This window comes from Canis lupus, chromosome 16 (assembly GCF_048164855.1).
Source record: "Canis lupus baileyi chromosome 16, mCanLup2.hap1, whole genome shotgun sequence".
In the NCBI taxonomy this organism is placed as follows: Eukaryota; Metazoa; Chordata; class Mammalia; order Carnivora; family Canidae; genus Canis; species Canis lupus.
Genome location: NC_132853.1, coordinates 24142607 through 24165214, shown reverse-complemented (window position 1 = coordinate 24165214; position 22608 = coordinate 24142607). Strand labels below are relative to the sequence as shown.

At 37.5% G+C, this 22608-nt stretch overlaps 1 protein-coding gene across 15 annotated transcripts in view; it reads right to left on the bottom strand.

Moving 5' to 3' along the window:
• Positions 1-22608, bottom strand: part of ACACA (acetyl-CoA carboxylase alpha) — a 284702-nt gene that overhangs the window by 66753 nt on the left and 195341 nt on the right. For all 15 annotated transcript variants that reach the window (XM_072779608.1, XM_072779607.1, XM_072779609.1 and 12 more), the window contains 4 exons: positions 11789-12058; positions 7933-8030; positions 3469-3589; positions 2564-2674 (listed from right to left, as the gene is read on the bottom strand). In XM_072779608.1, coding sequence (XP_072635709.1) covers positions 2564-2674; positions 3469-3589; positions 7933-8030; positions 11789-12058 — 600 coding nt within the window. The remainder of the gene's footprint in view (positions 1-2563; positions 2675-3468; positions 3590-7932; positions 8031-11788; positions 12059-22608) is intronic.

The following is a 22608-nucleotide window of genomic DNA, read 5'->3' as shown; positions in this document are numbered from 1 at the left end:
GCCAGATTAGGTAACCTCTATAACTTGATCACTCCCTTCAGCTACAAATGATCACGTCCATTTGGAAATGAGCATTGTTCGGTAAGTTACAGCTGCAGCTTCCCTAGCCTTTTCCGCTCCAACTACACTTTTCCTTCAACGAACAGCCCTGTAGGCTAGGAAGAGGGGGAACATAATAAATCTGATCAGAACAATTCAACCAGATTTTCAGAAAAAAATCCCTAATGCTTTCTTTATGGCACAAATTAAATTCAACTAGGAAGTTTTTAGGCAAATGACAAAAACCAACCAAACAAAACTCCCTAGCAGCAGCAGCAGCATCTTTGCTTTTTGTATTTTTCTCTGTGTATAACATATTATTAGGGACAAAAAAAAAAATGTGATGAAATAAATTTCAGAAATTAGCTCTTTGTCCAGGTATGGGTATATGGGAATACAGGCGTCTTCTTTAAATTCCACCCTTATAGATCATCGTATCTACGATTCTTTTCAACATTTGTGAGTATCTCGTCTTAAGAAGGTATCCAAAAGAGCAACTTAAAAAAAAAAAGAAAAAGACTCAGCAGTTTCCCCTACTGCAGTAGTCTCCTGCAATAGTGGCAGTTCACAACGTTGATTTCTAGGTTACTTTCCTTTTTTTTTTCCTAGCTTACTTTCCAAAAGGGGAGTGGGGTACCCAAAGTTTGCCATTGTTAACATTGCTCTGCCTTTTCTTTTTTTTTTTTTTTAATCTTTTTTTTTTTTTCTTATTCATGATAGGCACACAGTGAGAGAGAGAGAGAGAGGCAGAGACACAGGCAGAGGGAGAAGCAGGCTCCATGCACCGGGAGCCCGACGTGGGATTCGATCCCGGATCTCCAGGATCGCACCCTGGGCCAAAGGCAGGTGCCAAACCGCTGCGCCACCCAGGGATCCCCTGCTCTGCCTTTTCTTGGAGGGAAGAGCAAACCCAGAGAAGGAGACAGACCCTATATGAATGTAGAGAGCAAACTGATCATATCAAAGGATTCTCCTCATTTCTGATATCTCCAAAAGCTAACTGGACCAATGGATGTATCAACTTTTAAAACATAAGATAATAGGATACTTAATTCCTATCCTTCCACTGGAAAGTCAAGGCTTGTTAAAGTTTGTGCAAGTCTAGCAAACCCAGTATCCAATACAATTCAGCATGCATATAACTCAAATCACCAAGTCATGTACGGGAGAAGAAAAGGAAACTAGAGCTGTAATGATGACCAACACTTTGTGCCAGATGCTAGGTATTTTCACTTATGTTTTCTCATTTGATCTCCACCATATCATTTAAGCATGTGAATTATTATATTCCCCTTTGACAGACAAAGAAAGCGGAGTAGCTGAGCGGTTACATGAGTTGCACAAGGTCTGCCAGCCAGTTCCAAATTATTACATATTCTTGGCTCTGGAGAGAAAATAATTTTCTTATGTCTGCAGAGAAGTCAGAACAACATTGTCTTGTATATCCAGGTATTCTTAGATAGTTTTCACTCTTACAAGCAGTGACCTCAGCAATCATTTTTTTTCCCCTTTGGAAAAGCCCCTATGAGCTTGGATTGAAAAGGCACAAGAATTTCTTTCTTTTCTTCTTTTTTCTCTTCTTTTCTTTTCTTTTCTTTTTTTTCTTTTCTTTTCTTTTCTTTTTTCTTTTCTTTTCTTTTCTTTCTTTCCTTCTTTCTTTCTTTGTTTCTTTCTTTTCTTTCACTTGTTCCTTTCTTCCTTCTTCCTTCCTCTCTCCCTCCCTCTTTCTTTCTTTAAAGATTTATTTATTTGAGAGAAAGGGGGGTAAGCATGGCGGGGAGGGGGAGAGGGAGACAGAATCCTCAAGCAGACTCCCCGCTGAGTGCAAAGCTCTATGCAGGGCCTGATCCTATGACCCTGAGATCATGACCTGAGCGGAAATTAAGAGTCAAACATCCAATAGACTGAGCCACCCAGATGTCTCACACAAGAATTTCTTTTGAAGGGATGACAAATTTGTCATACTCTTGCCCAGCAATCTATCCATCTACCTCTCTACTCAATATTTACCAATTACTTCCTCTATGTACAAGGGACCACTGTTAAGTGTCCTTTTTAAGGGGTGCATTCACAAATTTCTCAGAACATTAAAGCTTCATTTTGTCAACACGTTCAAGAATATGTTTCAGAGATAGCTCCGCATCTGGGAATAGATCTCTTCACTTACTCATGGATGCAAGAAAGGGAGGGAGGGCAGAAAAAAAGCATTCAATTCTTTTTCTAGCAAGATGCAGAATGTAAACTCTTTGGAGCAAGAGTTCTATATGGTTTGTTTGTGAACTTATCTGTAGGGCCTGGAGTAGTGCCTGGCACATAGTAGATACTCAAAATATTTGTTGACTATGATAAATGAATGAATAGAATAGGTAAGTAAGGCAGTGGGTAGGAAAGATGGAGGGAGAGGGAAATTGACAGACTGAGGGAAGCATGGCCTGAATGGCTTCTTCTCAATCAGGATCTTGAATTGAGAATTCAGTCATCTTCAAACAGCTTCACTCACTTCTCCCAGACCCTAAAAACTTACTTTGTTGAGGGCTCCAGCTCCAGTCAAAATTAAATGAGAATTTTCAACCTGGATGGTTCTCTGTCCCAGCCGGACAAGGTAAGCTCCAATCCCAATGGCCCGGCATGTAACCTTCAAAGACAATGAGAGAGAGACAGAGACAGAGAGAAAAGAGTAAATTCTACATGCCACATAGTTATGTCCCACCCAAGCTGTCAGAACTAAGGCAGAGATATACAGAATCCACATTAACAGAAAAAAGTACTACTTTTTATGAAGTTTGCTTGATTAATAACATTAAGCCCCACAATTCCCTGGTCAAAGAAAAGCAGGTACAGAATTCGCTGAATGATTAAAGTATTAAACACTTAAAGGTTCATAGGGTCTTTACATCTCAAACTTTTGCTTGTTTCACAGATGCTCGGCATCTATCTACACTACAGATAAGAATAAGGAAAGTAGGGGATCCCTGGGTGGCGCAGCGGTTTGGCGCCTGCCTTTGGCCCAGGGCGCGATCCTGGAGACCCGGGATCGAATCCCACGTCGGGCTCCCGGTGCATGGAGCCTGCTTCTCCCTCTGCCTGTGTCTCTGCCTCTCTCTCTCTCTCTGTGACTATCATAAATAAATAAATAAAATTAAAAAAAAAAAAAAAAAAAAAGAATAAGGAAAGTAGTAAAAAAAATAAATTGAAGCTGTTACAACTCTGTTAGAATGTTTAGAGAAATAAAAAACTAAAGGCAAAAAGGTGCTAGATGTATCTGGGAAATTCAATTATTTACATTATCATGCACAGTTAAAGTCAAATTGTACATATATAATCTTTAAGTAATGTTCTTATTTGTGACTGAATAGCAGAGATGCGACAGACACAACTCCTAATCACAAAGTCAGTTCTTCAAAAATGTCATATTCTCTTAATATTTACCAGGCTGATGGTGATGATCTCATCATAGGCCAATGAGGATTCTCCAGCGATCATTCCAGAGCCTCGAAGGTTCTCTGCTCCAAGTCCCTCTTCCTTCCCAATAATATCAGTTATCTTGTACCTATTGGATACAGCCATGCCCAATTATAAAGGTTAAACACAAGAATAACAATCCATTAAAATAATAATCACCATTAAAAGGCTGCTAAAAGCCTCCTGAAAGCTTATTTAAAGCCAGGGCTCTATACTATTCTTATACTTTTCATTCATATATCTTTCCTCCTTAGCTTGGTGCCTATATTTTCTGGAAGCAATACAGTATAGCAGAAAGAGCAAAATCTAAAATTAAGTAGACAAGTTTAAATCCCTGCTCTGACACATGTAGCCATGCAACTCTGGAGATAATAGTAACTTTTATAAAATGGAGACAATGTCTACCTCTAAGGGTTGACATGAGAGTTAAAGTAACAAAGAGAGGGCTTGACACATAGCTGGTGCTCCGATTTTAGATGCCCTCTCTTACTTTCCAGAGCAAGTTTCTTAAAGGCAGGGTCATTGTAGATCTCTCTATAATCAGTAATAGCCATTAAATCAACAATTTTAGATAAATGTTACAAAGGAAAAGAAAAATTCAGAGGCAGAGTGAGAATGCTCAGCCCAATTTCTCAAGTCAAAAAATCCTTTCTCTTTCCAAGACAGGGATGAAGGACATAATCAAAACAGTGTACTCCCATTCCTGCTCTTTTGTAAATATCAAGTGCATACATGGAGGGGTCCTGGCTCTAGTCTTCTGGAAAGGTAGGTGGAATGTGTGTGGAAGTGAAATGCGGGCCAAGTTGTCCAGAAAGCATCCTGCAGATCCAGTGGGAGCCACTCATCTGTCTTCTTGGCAAGGGATTAAGAGTGATAGCTGATAATGGGAAGTGGGAGATGGGGAATGCAACTAGTAAAAGAAAGGAAAAATACAAAGTTGGAAGTAGAGATGGGCATATATTATTTACTGTTCTGTGTGTACCCAAAAAGCTTGGCGCTGGGCATAGTTTTATAAATTGAAATAATAAATAAATATCCCATAGTGGCTCTTAAACTACTTTTTGCCCTCATATTTCTCTGTTCCCTTCTTTCCTTACTTCTAACCTTCCACCAATTCCTTCCTTTTGCCCTTGGCCTTGGTCTCTGGCTTTGCATCTTTGCTTCCCAGATTCCCTGGCCTTTCTATTTTTAGCGTCTCCCAGGAATTCTCCAATTCTTCCTTTTACTCTGTATTTAGGCTCTAAATTCTAGAGTTATGTTGCAGGTAAAGCTAACCTCCCTTAAAGGGTTAATGAGCAACAATAGTAGGAGGGGGGTGTTAATGTATCCCTTCTGGAAGGCTCACAAGCCATATAGTCACAAACACTCATGAGTCCAGTCAGCCCTCCCTGCAAAGCAGATCTTTTCCCTCCTAAGGATTACATATTGCTTCACAGGTATTCATTACTTGGTAAGTGGCATCTTCTCTCTTTGTGTTACATGAAAAAGAATACAAATTTCTCATTTTCTGCTCTATGATCTGAGTCTTCTACCATTAAAACTATCATTCTTTAAAGTAGTACTAAATTTTAATGTTATTTGCAATAAAAATCTTTGTATACTGTAATACAATTAACAAAACACATTCATAAATAAATATAATTTTTGGCCCTCACAACAATCCAGTGTGATAGGTAATGTCCTCTCCATTATTACAGATAATAGTGGTCAGGATTTTTGACTGCTTACTATGTACTCAGTGCTATGCTAAGGGCTTTACATATATTAATTTTCCTGATATTCATCTTATAGACAAGGAAACTATAACCGAGAGAAGAAAAATGACTTGCTTTAACAAAAGCAGTATGCAGAATCAATGGCTTAACATTTCAGTAATAAAGAGTTAAAAAACATAATGGGGAAGGGAAATCTCATTCAGAATAGCAAGATAAGGTACAAAATATTTAGCAAAAAACATTTAAAAAATGGCAAAATCCCATTATACCCGCATTGTGCACCATAGTGTCTTGAGTGTCACAGTGAACTGCCAGGGGCACTGCAGGATATTTTAAATATTTGAGAGAAACACTATGATATGTAAAATCTGTTGGAGTCCATGTAAACTACTAGGTTTAGGTAGTTCATAATTAAACATTAAATAATGCTACATTCCTTTTGACAATGTCTTATATCTTTGCAAAGCTGGGTTTTCAGTTGCTGTAGAAAAAAACCAAGTTCTGCACAAAAGTCAATGCAGAACAAGAAACAAGGGTGGCTATATCCAAGCTGAATCTAAGTCTTGAGATCTTGTATAGATGCAGATGTCTCATTAGTAACTAATTGTAATTATTTAAAAATGAAAAAAGCCTTTCTATTTATATGTATTATACTTCCCAAATAATTATTGCTAGAATATAAATACCTATGAAGTTGTAGAAGTCTGACTATTTAATAAACAGAAATATTGGGTATATCTTTTAGCCCAAAGGTGCTGTGAAAACATTACTGAGACAGCAAGGGTGTTATGAACCACGGAAGACTGGGAACTTCTGGCATAAGCTATATGAGGAAAACTACAAAACTTTGAAAGATACACTTGGATAAATGGAAAAAAATATTACATGTTTTTTGTTGGGAAGAGTTAATATTATGAAGATATGAGCTCTTCCTAAATTAATTTATAAACTTAATGTAATTTGAATCAAAATCATTACAGAAAGTTTTGGCAATTAAAAAAAATGAGTCTAACATAAAAAGATAAAAGTAGCTAATAAAACATGAGGAAAAAAATTAAGAATGTGGGGAAATTTGCCCCATTAGAATAGTTAAAATAATGTGGCATTAGCTCAAGAACAGACAGCACAAAAAAACAATACAAAGCCTAGTAATGGAGTTGAAATTATTATAAAAGTGAGGAAAGTATGTATTATTTAATAAATGGTATTGGAATAGTTGATTAACATTCTAGAAAATACTTGCAGACAGACTATAAAAATGTTCAACCTTACTAGTACTCAAAAGTACCAGTTAAAATAATTGCTGTTTTTATCTTATTTTATTAATTGACAATCAATATTGGCAAGGGTAGAGAAAAATTAAAGGGGAAGAACATACTATCATATATTGCTGGTGGGAGTACAGATCTTGGTAGGACAATTTGAAACTATCAAAAATATATTTAAAATAGACATATTTTTGGCTAGTAATTCCACTTTTAGAAATTAGCCCAAAGGGAAGAGAGAGATATTTCTAGAAGTTTTTATAAGAAAACATTTTGGGGGGCAGCCCCGGTGGCACAGTGGTTTAGCGCCGCTTGCAGCCCAGGGCATGATCCTGGAGACCCCAGATTGAGTCCCACGTCGGGCTTCCTGCATGGAGCCTGCTTCTCCCTCTGCCTGTGTCTCTGCCTGTCTCTCTCTCTCTCTCTGAATGAATAAATAAATAAATCTTAAAAAAAAAAAATTAGGGCAGCCCCAGTGGCCCAGCAGTTTAACACCACCTTTAGCCCAGGGGTATGATCCTGGAGACCAAGGATCCAGTCCCACACATCAGGCTCCCTGCATGGAGCCTGCTTTTCCCTCTGCCTGTGACTCTGCTTCTCTCTCTCTGCGTTTATTTATGAATAAATAAATAAATAAATAAAATCTTTAAAACAAAAAAAAAACCCAAAACAAAACATCTAGACCAGGGATATAGCAGTAAATAGTGGGAATTGTCTGAATGTTCACAAAAGATACATTTATTATGATAAAATACTATGAAGCCATTAAATATCATATTCTCAAATGATATTTTAAGGATATACAAAAATCCCCCCAAAATAGTTTTTAGTGAAAAGAATAAATTACAGAAGAGTTTTCCTGTACATTCTGATTATGTAGAAAGAAGGTATACATATACAGAAAAAGCATGAATATAATATACACATCAATAATTGTAATCTCTCGGGGCACTGGGGTGGCTCAGTTGGTTAAGAGTCTGACTCTTGATTTTGGCTCAGGTTATGATCTCAGTGTTGTGAGATCGAGCCCCATTTGGGGCTCTGCACTCAGCAGGGAATCTGCTGGAGATTCTCTCTCTCCCTCTCCTTCTGCCCCTCCCTCTCTTCCTCTTGCACACTCTTTTTCTAAAACAATAAACAAATAAATCTGAAAAAATAGTTATCTCTTCACAGGATTGTAGCTGATTTTTATTTCTTCTTCATAATTATTTACATATTCCAACTTTTCTAAAGTGAATAAATATTATAAACATAATTTAAAAACCTCAATCAAAAAATAAGGTCTTACAGTTAATTAGTGTAGGGCTATAATACAAAACTTTAGATTTCCAGATTATGTAACAAGCAATCTTCATTGCTCTTCAAGGTCATTTCAGCAAGACAGTTGAGGGAGAAATGATCATATTCTCCTTTAATTCATGGCCAAATTATTCTGCTACTTACATACCTACCTGGATTCTCCTTCGTCCTCTACATGTTCACAATGGACAGAGTTGAGAGCACTGACTCTCTTATAATCCTGAGGGGTCAGATATAAATATTTGTATCCCTGTGAAGCACAAATAGTTTTTAACTCATTATTTGCCATCACCACATAGACAGAAGACACAGCAGGACATGCATAACACAGCTTGTTGTACAGCTAGCTTTAAATTGCCACATCACTTCTGAGAGTTACTGTCTCACAGAATACCAGCATAGACAATTCTTTGAAAGATGGAAGCGCTTATTTCTCCAGTCACTGACTGTCCTTGAAACAAGGTATCTTGTAGCTACAACTGCAAGTATATTCCATCTATTTCATTTTCATCGAGGTTAATGGGTCATTTTCTGATCTTTTGTGACACCTCTATTAAAGATATCAACACAAAATTTAAGAACTGTAGATTACTATTCTTTACTTTCTCAAATCCTTAGTACCATCACAATATAAATGGGGAAGAGATAATTGAGAAGATCATGAAACTGGCAATATTAAAATCAGAAGTCTATGCAGTGATAATCATCAGTGAACATTGAATTTATGCCTTTTGCTGTTTTCAATAAACAACTTGTATTTCCTATTTACATTTTAAAAACTATACATTTTTGTAATTATTTATTTTTACACATACATACACACACTCACAAAACAGGGTTATAGGTAGGATACATGTGTTTAACTAAAGTGAATTAGTCACACAGCCAAAAAAAAAAAAAAAAAAAAAAAAAAGTAAGCAGAGGAAGACGTTTTAAGTACTGGGAAAAATTATGCCAGTGCTTAACTCAATCGATTTGGCCCACAGTGAGCACAACATGGAAGAGATATGAATCTGCCACTGAGTTTGTGTGACTTATGACAAGAACCTTGTGGCACTGAGGGTCATTAGTATGTCAGTCACCACCTATCTACTGAGTGCCTCTATGTGCAAGATACTGTTTTAGGCACTGAAAAACCAGGAATGAACAAAATGGACAAAACTTCCTGGCCTTATGGAACTTATGTTCTTGTGAGAGTGACAGAAAAATATACAAATAAGTAAAACATACAATATTAATGAGAATGATGTTTATGGGGAAAAAAAAAGAATTGAGAAAGGAGACAGAGGATTGCAAAAGCTGAACTTGTAGAAAGAAAAGCCCAGGGAAGGCTCACTGAAAGTGGCATTTGAGTGAGGCCTTGAAGAACAGAGGAAACAAAACATGAGGACATTGGGGCAAGGCATTATAGGCAGAAGGAATTGTAGGTGCAGAAGTGTGGAGGCATGAGTGAGCCTCACGAAGTTCCAGAAAGAGTAAGCAGGCCAATGGAGCCAGCATGGAGTGAGACTGTCTGCAGCAAGAAATGAAGGCAGGGTAGTATTGGAAGGCCAAGCTATGTAGGGCCTTGGGTTAAAATTCATGAACATAAAACTGTCCATATTTTTTAAAGTAAGCTCTATTATACCTAATGTGGGGCTTGAACACACGACCCCGCGATCAAGAGTCGCATGCTCCACTGACTGAGCCAGCCAGATGCCTCAAAACTAGCCATTTTAAAATGGCAGCGGTTTAGTGCCGCCTGCAGCCCAGGGCGTGATCCTGGAGACCCTGGATCAGGTCCCACGTCAGGCTCTCTGCATGGTGCCTGCTTCTGTCTCTGCATCTCTATGAATAAATAAATAAAATCTTAAAAAAAAATAAATAAAACGAATGATTTAGTAGTTTTTAGTATATTCTGATGTGCAACCATCACCACTCTCTTATTCAAGGGCATTTCCATCACCTCAAAAAGAAACACAGTTACTAACAATTTCCATACACTTTTAATATGAATCCTATTGAAGTATCATTTACATGCAATAAAATCCATTCTTTTAAGTACCATAGTGTGGTGAGTTCTGATGAATGTAGATACTTGTGAAACTACCATCAAAATCAAAATATGGAATATTTCCATCATCCTTTGAAGCACTCTTACACTTAAAAGATGTCTCAGCGAAGGAAACTGAGAAGGGGCAGTTAGGAAGATAAAAAGGAGACTCTGAGGCCCTAGAAGCCAAGAGAAGAAGTATTTCAAGGATGAAGGAATGACCAACTGTATCAGATGCTGCTGAGACATCAAATAACTCAGATGAAGGCTGAAATTCACAACAGAATTTCACAGGATGGAACCCATGGTGACTCTGACAAAAGCAGGTACAATGTGCTGGTGAGGATGCAAACCTAACTGAAGTGGGTTCCAGAGGAATGGGAGGAGAGTATATGGATATAGCAAGAAGAGACAATGCTTCTAAGAAGCTTTGCTATCAGTAAGAGTAGTGATTGGAGGGCTAAGTATTTGTGAGCTAGCAGGGTAGATCTGGTAGAGGGAAAAAACGATTCAAGAAGGATAGGGTGAAGTATGTAAGAGGAGAGTGATTAGCCTTAGACTGGAGCAGAAACTGTTCATCCAAAGAACAGGGAGATGGCAGAGAATAAAGGCACAGATGTAGATATGTGGGAGCTTATGGATGTTTTCTTCTTGTTCCTTCCATTTCCTCAGTGAATTGGGATCAATGTCATCAGCTTAGAGGGAGGATGGGGCAAGAGGGTTTTAGAAGTTTAAGGAGAGAGGAGAAGATGTGAAATGGTCATTCAGGAGGTTCATAAATGAATTTAAAGTAAGACCACTCAATCACACTGGATATTTTTCTCTTACCAGTGTTCAGGTATACAGGTTCACATATGTGAGTAGATAGATGGAGAACACTGGATTTAAACAAGGTTTCTGTAAAGAGACAGAGTAAGCAGAATGAGAAGAGAAGCAAAAGAGTTGAAGGTGTAGGAAAGGTGGTAATTATAATATGATTATAATGATTAACCTATGATTGACCACAGAATATAAGCTGAAGTTATAAGGAAGGAGGGGACAGAAGAAAGGTGGTAGCACCAATAGTTGCAGGCTCTGGTGGGTTTAAAGGATTGTTGGACTTAGTGTACACTACGGAGAATGAGCTGTAAAGATAGGATGGAGGGGTGGCAAAGAAAAGGATTGCTGAAATTAAGATCATGGGGAAGAAGAGGCTGAGCTGGGGTAGAAGACAGAAGTCATGGATCTAAGAGGCTGGATTATGCAATGGATCATCTATGTAGATATAGAAGTCACCGGGAATTATAATAGAACTAGTTGTAACGGAGAGAGTGACCATGTGCCAGCAACTAAAACACACAAAGGACTGACCAAAGAGTTAGGAACCACTATAACAAGTGGTGGTGTGGTAGTCTGATGATATGAGATTCTAAGATGGGCATTTTCAGAGAGAAGGGGCAGGGGGGGATCTGGAAGTAGTAATGAGAGACAAAGAAGACACTCTCCAGGTTCAGTGGGACAAGGAAAAGAGAGAAGAGGGAGATCAGTCACTCTTTAAGAGGGCTACAGTGAAAGCCATGTCTTTAGAGGACAGGAAGATTTCAAATAAAGAACAATCAGAGAAGAAGCTGAGGATAGGAGGGCTTTTGCAAATGACTGACTAAGTCCTGGAAGCCATAGTGGAATAATTTAAAAAGAGAGATTTCTGGCTTAGCATGTCTCATGCTGAATGCATATCTATTTCCTCTAGTGTTCAAACCAAAAAACAGCAGTCTATTTCAAAGCTGGAAGGAAAAACCAGGTGAATATATTGAGAGACCATTTGTCTCCAATGTGATTACAGCTCACTGTAAGTGCTGACTTTTGAACTGAAACCTCTACCTCTCCCCCACCTCTTTGTATGTGTAAACACATACACGTACACACACACACACACACACACACACACACACACACAACCATATACTGTCTTGAAGTTTTATCTGCTTAGTCTGTACCTTGTAAGGATCCTCAGGATCTACCCAGGCTACATGAAACATATGACGAATTTCCTCTGCCAGTCCAATTCTTGCTCCACTGTTGGCTGCTACAAAGATGCGTGGGATACCCTCTGCCCTGGCAAGCTCAGAAGCTCTGAGAAACAGCAAATCCTCCTGGGGCCCAAAGGACCCAATTCGGTATGTGATGTCATTGCCAATAACAATGATATCTCGGCCTTCTGGGTATTCAGGACTTTTAAGGGTCATTTTCCACGCTACCATGCCAATCTGCAAAGGCATAGAGAAACAAATAGAAGCTTCTTACATGCAAAATTTTTTTCAGGTTCCTTGAAGGTATCAGGCTATATCATAAACACATCCTTCATATAAAGGTATGTACCGTTGAAGATCCAAGTTTCCTGTGGAAAACTAGAACATTCTAGCATACTTCTCTAAGTTATGGTGAGAACAGCTAGTTTACTATGTATTTCACAGTTATTTCAATTCCTTCTTTGGATCTACATAAAGAAGATGGAGAAACCAAAGTCTAAATGCACTTAAGAGACATGTGGAAGAATGTCATGGTGCAGGGAATTAAATTCAAAACTTCCTAACTTACTAGCCTATCTACTAAGACACTAGGTCCATCTTCTGTGAGATTTTTTCTGAGAAACTTCTTACACTTGTGAGGAGAACAGAAAGAGAATCACCTCTCAGGAACTATACACCACTTTTGTGATCCTGGGTCCTTTTACTGTTTTCTAGCATTTGACAGAAATAAGAGCAGCATTCATTACCAGCTTGCTTTAGGTATCTTCCATTTCTGCGAGGATTCACTAGAGCTCAACATTGCATCTTTGTGAGCATCTCCTGCCACTTTCCCCCAGCACCAGAAAACCAAAGTACACAAGGAACAATATATGTAAATCTCTACTACTCTCTCTGTTCAGTACCATCTGATCAGCCACACAAATAAATGATATTGACTTGAAAGGCAGGGGTGACATGTTTCTTCCCAAACCCTCCCAGCTCTCTCTTCTTTTAATCCCTTTCTATATGAGCATCTAGTCAATCCTTCTACTTGTTTATTTGCTAGTTCCATTTCTTTTCTATTCACTCACACCTCAGTTACAGCTGCAGTTTTTCATGCCTGCCTGTCTGTTTCCCTATATCCAGATAAGTAATGTTTTCCATTCTTTTTTTTTTTTTTTTTCCCATTTCTTTCTGTCTCCCCCTACACATTCCTACCCCCTCTCTACTTGCTCCCAAACACAAAGCCTACCAGATGAGCATTCCTGGTCCTGCCTAATGGAGCCCAGACACATCTGCAGCCTTGGTCCCTCATCCCCAGGCTGCTGCATATCACCTCATTGGGGAGCCGGCCATCAAGAAGGGCCATTAACAGATGTAAATAGCAGCATCCCTGGAAAGCCACATGCATCACCCAGACTCAACCGGGCCAGTGATCATAAGCTCTGAGTACACATTCCTCAATCCAATTGCACATCCACTGTAATCAGGCTGGTTGAAGCTTTCCACACAGCTATTTGTGATTCTCAGCATTAAGAAATATATATATATGAAACACCCACAGATAAATATAAGCTATTTAATATATCATATCATTGGCCAAATACAAATCAAAATAGATATAATATACAGAAAAAAATCCAATCACCTTCTGAGATAAGGTATTACTCTATCTGCTCATTAAAGATACAGAAAGGAAGGAGAAACAAATCATTCAAAATATAGCACAGAGAAACTGCAAATATCGAGATAACTTTGGTCATGGTTTTTAAGAAGCTGGCTAATATAATGCCTGTGTGGGAAGAAATATTTTACACCTGCCTTCTCATGTGGCCCTCTAACCTAACATCTCTTTTGTTTTTCAGGAAGGAAAAGCTATTTCCTCTAAATGCATTTGTAGTTAGGAAGATTGGGTTTTACACCAAATTTTATGATATATTAACCTTAGCCACCTAGGCTAGAAGTAGCTTAGAAACAAGCCTTGAAGAATCTACTTCAGCATTTGCATGCTAATGCAAACATTGTGTCTGTGTGGCACTGGGCAGGCAAATAATACTCTTATCTTTTGTTATTACCTGGGGACTCTAACTGTGTCACTTGGGCAGTCAGTTTAGCAATTGGCTAGGTCATTATGCTTGCAATATTGACTTCTAATTAGGTGTCAAGACAGGAGCACCAAGAACACACTACTCTTTATCAATGTCTTTCCAAAGTGTGTTCCTCATCGACCATCTCCCTCCTCCTTTAAAAAGTACCATTTCAGAATGGAGAGTGCTATCCCAGTCTTTGTATAGTGAGATTCCCTACAAGATGAGATTAAATTTTGAGTAAGCATAATGGATAAACATCCAAGAAAGCATCTATTGCTCAACTTATACCAAAATTTAGATTTTATTGCTAACTAAACAATAGGTCACATAATGGAGAAGATGGGATTTGGAGTCAAACTAACTTGGATCCATACCTAAGCTCTATCACTTACTACGTGACCTTGGAAAAATAACTTTAGTGAGCTTCAGTGTCCCCACATACAAAACTAACAACATCTATTGGTTTGATGAATCAACTATTTGATACTATTATATTAACTTTAATATACAACATTTGCCCCTTTCTCTCATCTCAATCTATTCAAATCCTACCCATTCCAAAAAGTTTCATTCAAATTCCATTTCCTCAGTAAAGCTTTGCCTAAAGTGACCTCTTTCTTCTCTGATCTCCTATGAAGACCTTCATGTAGAGAATTCATCTGATAATTAATCATTTATTGCCTAGGACTGTTTTTAGCTTGCCGGCCTGAGCCATTATATCATCTCCTCCAGTGCCTAGCAGGATCCCTCCACATAATATGGGAGTAATAAATATTTGCTGGTTCCATAGTCATTTCATTTTTTCAATGATTCTTGGAAAATAGTCAATACCAAGGGCTTAGAACCCTATGACTTATCTCTAGGGATCACAGAATAATAGTCCTAAACATCATTCAACTATTTCATTTTATTTTTAAAGATCTTATTTATTTGAGAGAGTGAGAGAGAGCACAAGCTCTGAGGGGCAGAGGGAGAGGGATAAGCAGATTCTTCGGAGAGCAGGGATCAGGGTCAGGACCTGAGCCAAAGGCAGACACTTAACCAACTGAGCTATATCCAAGTGCTCAACTATTTTATTTTTTAAAAAATAACAAGAATAAAAAACAAAAACAAAAACAAAAAAATAACAAAAAAATAACAAGAATAATAACTATCATTAATTGAAAATCTATCACATGCTGTACAATATTAAATATGAACAAATACTGATAGTAGTTAAGAGATTAGTCTGGGGAGTATCAGCCTACCTCGGTCCAAATCTCAGCTTTATTCTAACTGTATAATCTTGGACCAATTACTTAACTTCATATAGTCTCAGTTTTTCCAATTATAAAAAGTTTTCAAATTATTATTGACTTAGAAGCAGCTGTTATGGGATCCCTGGGTGGCGCAGCGGTTTAGCGCCTGCCTTTGGCCCAGGGCGCGATCCTGAAGATTCGGGATCGAATCCCACATCAGGCTCCCGGTGCATGGAGCCTGCTTCTCCCTCTGCCTGTGTCTCTGCCTCTCTCTCTCTCACTGTGTGCCTATCATAAGTAAATAAAAATTAAAAAAAAAAAAAAAAGAAGCAGCTGTTATTATTGGCACGAAAAAACTAAGGTATAGAAGAATTAAGTAACTTGTCCTTATATAAGTTAATAGGTTTATTTTTTAAAATACGGTTCACATAATTTCCCTTATTAGAGACATTAAGGAAGCATATTCCAGACTAGTGCCACTTCAGTTAGTGGAAACAACATGGAAAGATGAACATCAATTATAACACAAACATAAATGTCATTGACATCTAAATGCAATGTGGTATTTTGGAAGGACATTTGTAGAAAAACTGGCAAAATCCAAAACAAAGTATGTATTTTACTTATTAGTATCATACCAATGTTAGTTCTAAGTTTTGATAATTATACCATAGTTATACAAGATGTCAACATTAGAAAAATCAAAGGGTTCATTTAGATATATTTCAACACACCTCTTTTGGTAGACAAGATTATTTGAGCAACAAGAATAATTTAAGAAGTTAACATTAGGTACATGGGAACTCTGTACTATCTTTGTAACTTTTCTGTAAATCTAAAATACTTTAAGATAAACAGTTAAAATATAAATGTCATGATAAAAACTTTTCCTCTTTTGGAGAGAAGTAAATTGGCTAATAAGGTCATCATTAGTGTTCTGTACAGCCTTATAAAATGACGGTTATGAAAACTATTAATAGCATATTAAAATACCTATGATGTAATACTAAGTTTGAGAAGTGGTATAACAAACTATAGAAGTGATCCCTGAAAATATAGTCTTGAAGTGGTATAACAAACTTGTCTATTTACCGTAATAACTATGAGAAGCAAAATAGTGTGGTTGTTAAGGACAGAGACTCAGAAGCCAGCTTGGAGAATGTGAATCTAATAGAATCTGACTCCGACAGAATAGAGATTCAGTCAGTTTTCTAGCCACGTAAGTAAGTTACTGACCTCTATGTGTCTCTCCTTCCTCATCAGTAAAATAGGTAATAACCTCTTCTATAAAGTTTGTTTTGAGGATTAAATCCATGGTGAGCCTTAGAATAGTACCTGGCATGTAATAAGTACACAGTAGGTGTTACAACACTGTATTTATAGGTGTGTTGTGTGTGTGAGAGAGACATAATTTAAAAAATAGGAATATGAGATATTTTTAGAATGATGAGATTTCTATTTTCTAAAATTTCCTTAATGTGTTTATAAAATTATCAACACAATATAAGCTTAAAAAGGAACTAAGAGGGAGCCCTGGGTGGCGCAGCGGTTTGGAGCCTGCCTTTGGCCCAGGGCGCGATCCTGGAGACCTGGGATCGAATCCCACGTCAGGCTCCCGGTGCATGGAGCCTGCTTCTCCCTCTGCCTGTGTCTCTGCCTCTCTCTCTCTCTCTCTCTGTGACTATTATAAATAAATTTAAAAAAATTAAAAAAAAAAAAAGGAACTAAGAAAAGACTACAAATTGCTCTTCACTGAGTGACAAGTATGTGAAAGCTTATATTATTGTCTCTACTTAAGCATACATTTGAGCATTTCTATGCTTAAAAATTTTTTTTGGGCTGCCCGGATGCCTCAGTGGTTGAGCATCTGCCTTCGGCTCAGGGCGTCTCCCGGTCCAGGATCAAGCCCCGCACTGGGCTCCACACAGGCAGCCTGCTTCTCCCTCTGCCTATGTCTCTGCCTCTCTCTCTGTATCTCTCATGAATAAATGGATGGAATCTTTGGGGAAAAAAATTTTTTTAAGAGAAAAGTATCTCATGAACCTAAGGATTTCTCCTACTTTACAAAAGCTGAATCTACATTTTAGTCCTACTGCAACAGATCATATTTACATAAAGTTAGGAGAGAGAGAAACACATGAAAATTAAAAATCAAGACTCATCTTGAAGGGGGAAGAATATCAAGAACTGCCTTAGTTGGTTGGGGCTATCATTTCATTTTTAAAAAAGAAATGTTCTGCAATGATGTAGTAGAATGTAAACATATATATATATAGGTTTATACAATATTAATATCTCCACCTGAGAAGTAACTGCTTCAGTGTTTTTCTGGTCTGATGGTTAAATACATATTTATACTTTTAAAGTCAATATTTGTACAATAGACAAGAACAGTGCCTATCAGCTAAATACATATTTAGGACCATACCACATGTATTACAAACATGTACTAAAATCGAAAGCTTATATTTATACAGAGCCTTTCATCTTGAAGGGGGCTAAAGAGCTTTACAAACATATGTACATAAAAGGACGTTCCCACTGATAGGCAAGCAAGGTATCAATTCACCCACTTCCCTATTTCTTCCAGCAGCCCCAGATAGGAACACATGGTGTCAACAGATGCAGGTCTGTAACAGCTGCAAAGACATGTAACACAATAATCCACCTTGTGATGCACAGTCATTGGAAGAGGGCTTGCAACTTCAGAATAGCAACTGCTCTCTTCCCCTGCAGAAGTACCACGGCCATTTCCAGCTTTGTGTTTTTAAATTATTCTCTACCAAACTCAACTAATCACTTGACAAAATTGAATTTGATACTGGAAATGGTTTCTGAATGCAAAATACTTTCTGTCTGATGATGAGAAGTAGGTTGAAAAATGCTTTCCCCTGCCCTTGTTAGATTTGGGGAGGTGGGGAAGGGTCACAACATTCAGGAGAGATGGTTCAAAATATGCTATCTAAGAATAGCTTTGTCTCAGAGGATTGGGTCATTACTTCAGAAGACAGTCATATTTTCCCCCCATTTAATTAGGACACTGTAAATTTTTCAAATTACTTTATATAGATGGGTCTATCTATATTATACATACAATGGAGACGTTATATTGAAAATTCTGCAATCCTATAAAAGCATACACAAATTATGACAATGTGGTTAGGAATGTGACATTCCTGATTTCACCTAAGTCCAAATTGCCTAGTACATAAATAATAACCAAAGGAAATTCTGTCACTAAATCCCCTTGTTCCAGCTTCTCTCTACCTCCATTGCTTTGATGCAGTTGAAGCCTAGTGAAAATGACACTCCAGGACTGAGGGCAACAGCCTGAGAGGGTCTACCCGAGTGGCTGGCTTTACGGCCTAAGGAGGTTCAGAGTCAGGCTCTGTGGCCCTGGCACTGCACAAGCTTCTTTCCTGACCACTAACTTAGCAGGTGGTTCTGGCCACTTCCTGCCAATTTTGTTTTTGTTAATACAGCCATAAATTATTTAAAAATATGTAATTGCAGATGATTTTTGATAATAGGATGTTCTGATTAGCAGGTTTCTTAGGTTTATGGTTATCAACCTTAACTAATTAAAATGAAAAAAGGGAAGAGGATCAACAGAGTTAGTGTGAATAAGCAAAGGATGGGTAGAAATAAATATATGCCTTATGTAAGTTCTAAGGAAGAAAATATTTCTTTGGCCACAGTCTGATTCTGGAATAAACATACGCAAGTGAGGGAGGAGGGAAGGAGGAGGAGAAACCAAGCAGAAGAGAACAGTCTTATTTAACTGTTTTTATGTGGGTAAAATGATTTGTGCCACAGTATTTCCATAAGAAGTGGGACCATTATTTTCCTGTAGAAACACATTTGGTTTGAAAAGTATCACTGGACAGGATGTGAAAATCAAACCGAATGAATTATTCACAACCCCCGATCAGAGGTGATCATTATTTCTGATGCTCCAAACAGTGATTAGGATTCTGCCCTGAGATGTCATTTTCTCGCTGAGTAACACCACCGACACAGAAAGGCATTATCTATCTATCCATACATGTATTTTTTCTCCTGGGAGGACCTTGGTTTAATGTTACTATAACAGATACTAAAAACATGACAATATTAACATTTATACTGATAGTGCCCATAAATGCCATTAGCCTGACACAAAGTGTCAACACTAATCATGACCCAAAATTAACACCAAAATTGACATCAAAATTAATTGTACTATCAATGTGAAATGAATGTGCAACTGCACAGATACACACATGTGCACACACATGCACACTTTCCAAAGCTGCTGTTACTACAAAATAAAATACTAATATTAAGCTCAACCAATAAATTTGAAGGGAAAGCTAAGGGGCAAAACAGGACAGGATTATGTTTTTAAGAATGTAAGAAGCATCCATCAACTGTGGCAATGCTGTGGGAAGCAGTTAAAAAATATCTTTGCCATGGTTGCCTTTCTTATATCTCCTCACTTTGAGTTTGGCTGTAATATTTTTCTATATGTACTTAAATATAGGTTAGACTGTGGCTGCTATGGTAAAGCTTTATTTTCCATGCTAAAAGTTGAAATTTTCTGGCAAAGCCTCCCATAGCTATTGTTTTTCTACTGCTAATGCCAGGAAGAAGACCATCTTGCAAGGCCCTGGAGCAGCAATACAAAAAATTCTAGAGCATTAGAGCTGAAATGGACTTCAGCATTATCTGCATCATGAAGATAAGAAAATCAAGACTTAGTGAGAAGGAATCTGAACTTGAGTTCCTTTAGATACATAATAAAGTGTTACTTCCCCCCTTTTGTTTTTAAAGATTTATTTATTTGAGAGAGAGATAGACCAAGCGGGAGGGGCAGAGGCAGAGGAAAGAGAATCCCAAGCAGATTCTGTGCTGAACACAAGAGCTCGACGTGGGGCTCGATCACACGATCCTGAGATTGTAAACTGAGCTGAAACCAAGAGTCAGACACTTAACTGACTGTGCCATGCCGGCATCCCAACCTCTGTCTGCCTTTTGTATCTTTATGTAATAGAAGTCTTCACTTGTAGTTAGATATTATAAAAAAATAATTACAATATTAACTCATGTTAGACTCTCATGAAAAAAACACACTTGACAGAATAGAAAATACTATATAGGTGTTAAAATGTGCCTTTTTAAACCACAAGGCAATATGATATTTGAAATAATTTGTGCCATTCAGAAAAACCATGCTGAAAAAAATGTCAATGCCTTTCCATATTGTATTATCTGCTGGATATCATATTCCACTGCCTAGTGTTGTATGATCACATAAAAGAGCTGAAAACAATTTTCTTAACAGCTGAAAAACTCTCTTTTTCATGCTTGGATAATTCAAAAATGGCTGAACAAACTTACCTCAACCTTTCCAAAAAGCGATAAAAGGGTAAGAAACACAACATTTTTAGAGCAAAAAATTTTCATCCTAGAGGTAATTTCTTCAAAATGTTACTGAAGATTAGAAATAATAATTTTGAACAGGGAAATGATCTCTCCCCGCAATATTTATAAACGTGAAACCACAGTAATCTTATGCATACGCACACAATGCTTTTAGTAAACATGCCAATTTAAAAAAAAAAAAACATGCAACAGAGCACATACAAGCCAGTGGTATTTGAGAGATGGGGCACAGGAGTAACTGGATGATATGGAAATTAACCAAGTTGGCCTACTACAGTTCAAGAAACCTTGCCCATTAATCATACAAACGAATGTTGAACTCTGATGCTCCACGCTACACCTCATCCTCTAGTGTCATCTGTTGCTGTCCTGATGTTCATTATTGCCTTTAGTTGGAGCTGTAAAGTTTCTTGACACAGGGTACTATATCACATCTTTTTTCAGTAAAATCTTAAAACTTAAGGTGTATAAAAATGCTGGCAAGTACATTCTTTTGTTTAAAGGCTATCTGTAGGACTAACTTTTGAGGTGGACTAAGGAGCATTCCACAAGCTCTGGTTTAGTCAGCCAATGGATGCTTTAGGATTTTCAGTCCATCAAGCTCACTGGGCCTCTGTTTGCTAATAATGAAACGAATCCAATGAACTAATCCATCTGTTGAAAAATCTCCAGTACCAACAGTACCCACTCAGAAGGAATTCTGAGAAAAGTATATGCAAAGTAAATAGGTGACGGGGATTAAGGAGGACACTTGTAGCGAGCACTGAGTGATATAAGTGATGAACACTGAATTCTACACCTGAAAATATTACACTCTATATTAACTGGAATTTAAATAAAAATATGAAGAAAAAAAAAAAGCAAAGTATACGCATCCCAAAAGAACAGTGTTAGAAATTCATTAGAAGTAATTCCATGGCAGGAAGACCTATCTTTCAAAATTAGCCTCAAAATTTTTCTAACGAGGGGCTCAACTCTGGTTGTAAGGATCATTTTAGACAGACCTGTAACCAAACATGTGCACTTAGAGGATAAAATGGTAATTTTAGATAAAACTATCTTAACCACATATTTCATAACCTGTCTTTTTCTATACTTGAAATTCCTATCTTATAAAGCCTAAAAGGATTCAAGACTGGGGTTTTTTTGGGGGGAAGCCCTTGATGAAAAATAATACAAGCACAAATTATGAATGTTTATATGTAATCAGTGGTGTGTGATACTTTTCTGCTGAAGATCTCAAAGCACTTATAAACATTTCCCCATCTTCAGGGATAGATTGGTGGCAAGGACCATTAGTCTCTTTTTATAACTTGGACAATCAGTGCACAGACCATGGTCCTGTTTTTCAGATCTGCCTTCTTCAGATCTATTTCAAAGCTCACCTTTAGCATACTGCAATACAAATATGCCTCTTTTCCAACACATATCTAAAAGATTGACACAGACTCAATTTCTACACCCAGCATGAAAAGATAAACTGATTTCAAAATAATAAAACAAAAACACGGTAAAATACATCCAAATTAGCTTCACATTGATGGAGCTATTCTGAGGTTAAATTGAGTAAAACAATATACAAAAGTCTAATGTTAAACTAGAAAAATATCTGGGTTCCATATGCATGAGAAATGGACTCAAGCCCACAAACATATACACTCTTCTCCAGTCTGAGTTTCAAAGCATAATAGGTTCCTCTAGAATTTTCCAGGGTAACCCAAACAATTCCTTTGAGAGCCAGGAAAATGTCAACCAAGTGAATTCAGACAGAAGGTTATGGTGTTTTTTTTTCTAAAGTAAGAGGTCCTTTAGGTTAAGAGGTCCAGTCTAAGAACTGTCAAAATGATCTACTAATTAATTTCTTCCAATCTTTTAGGCTTCTATAAGCTTACCAACCTCCTTTTCCTACTAACTCCTACAATTTTTTTTTTTGGGGGGTTATACTCAAAATTTAAGATTTCAAAGAATTATAAAAACGTAAAAGTGAGGATCAGTGTCAAAATGATAAGATCTATTTAAGCTAGCCAGTAGATGCAGGGGTATTTGTCATATCACT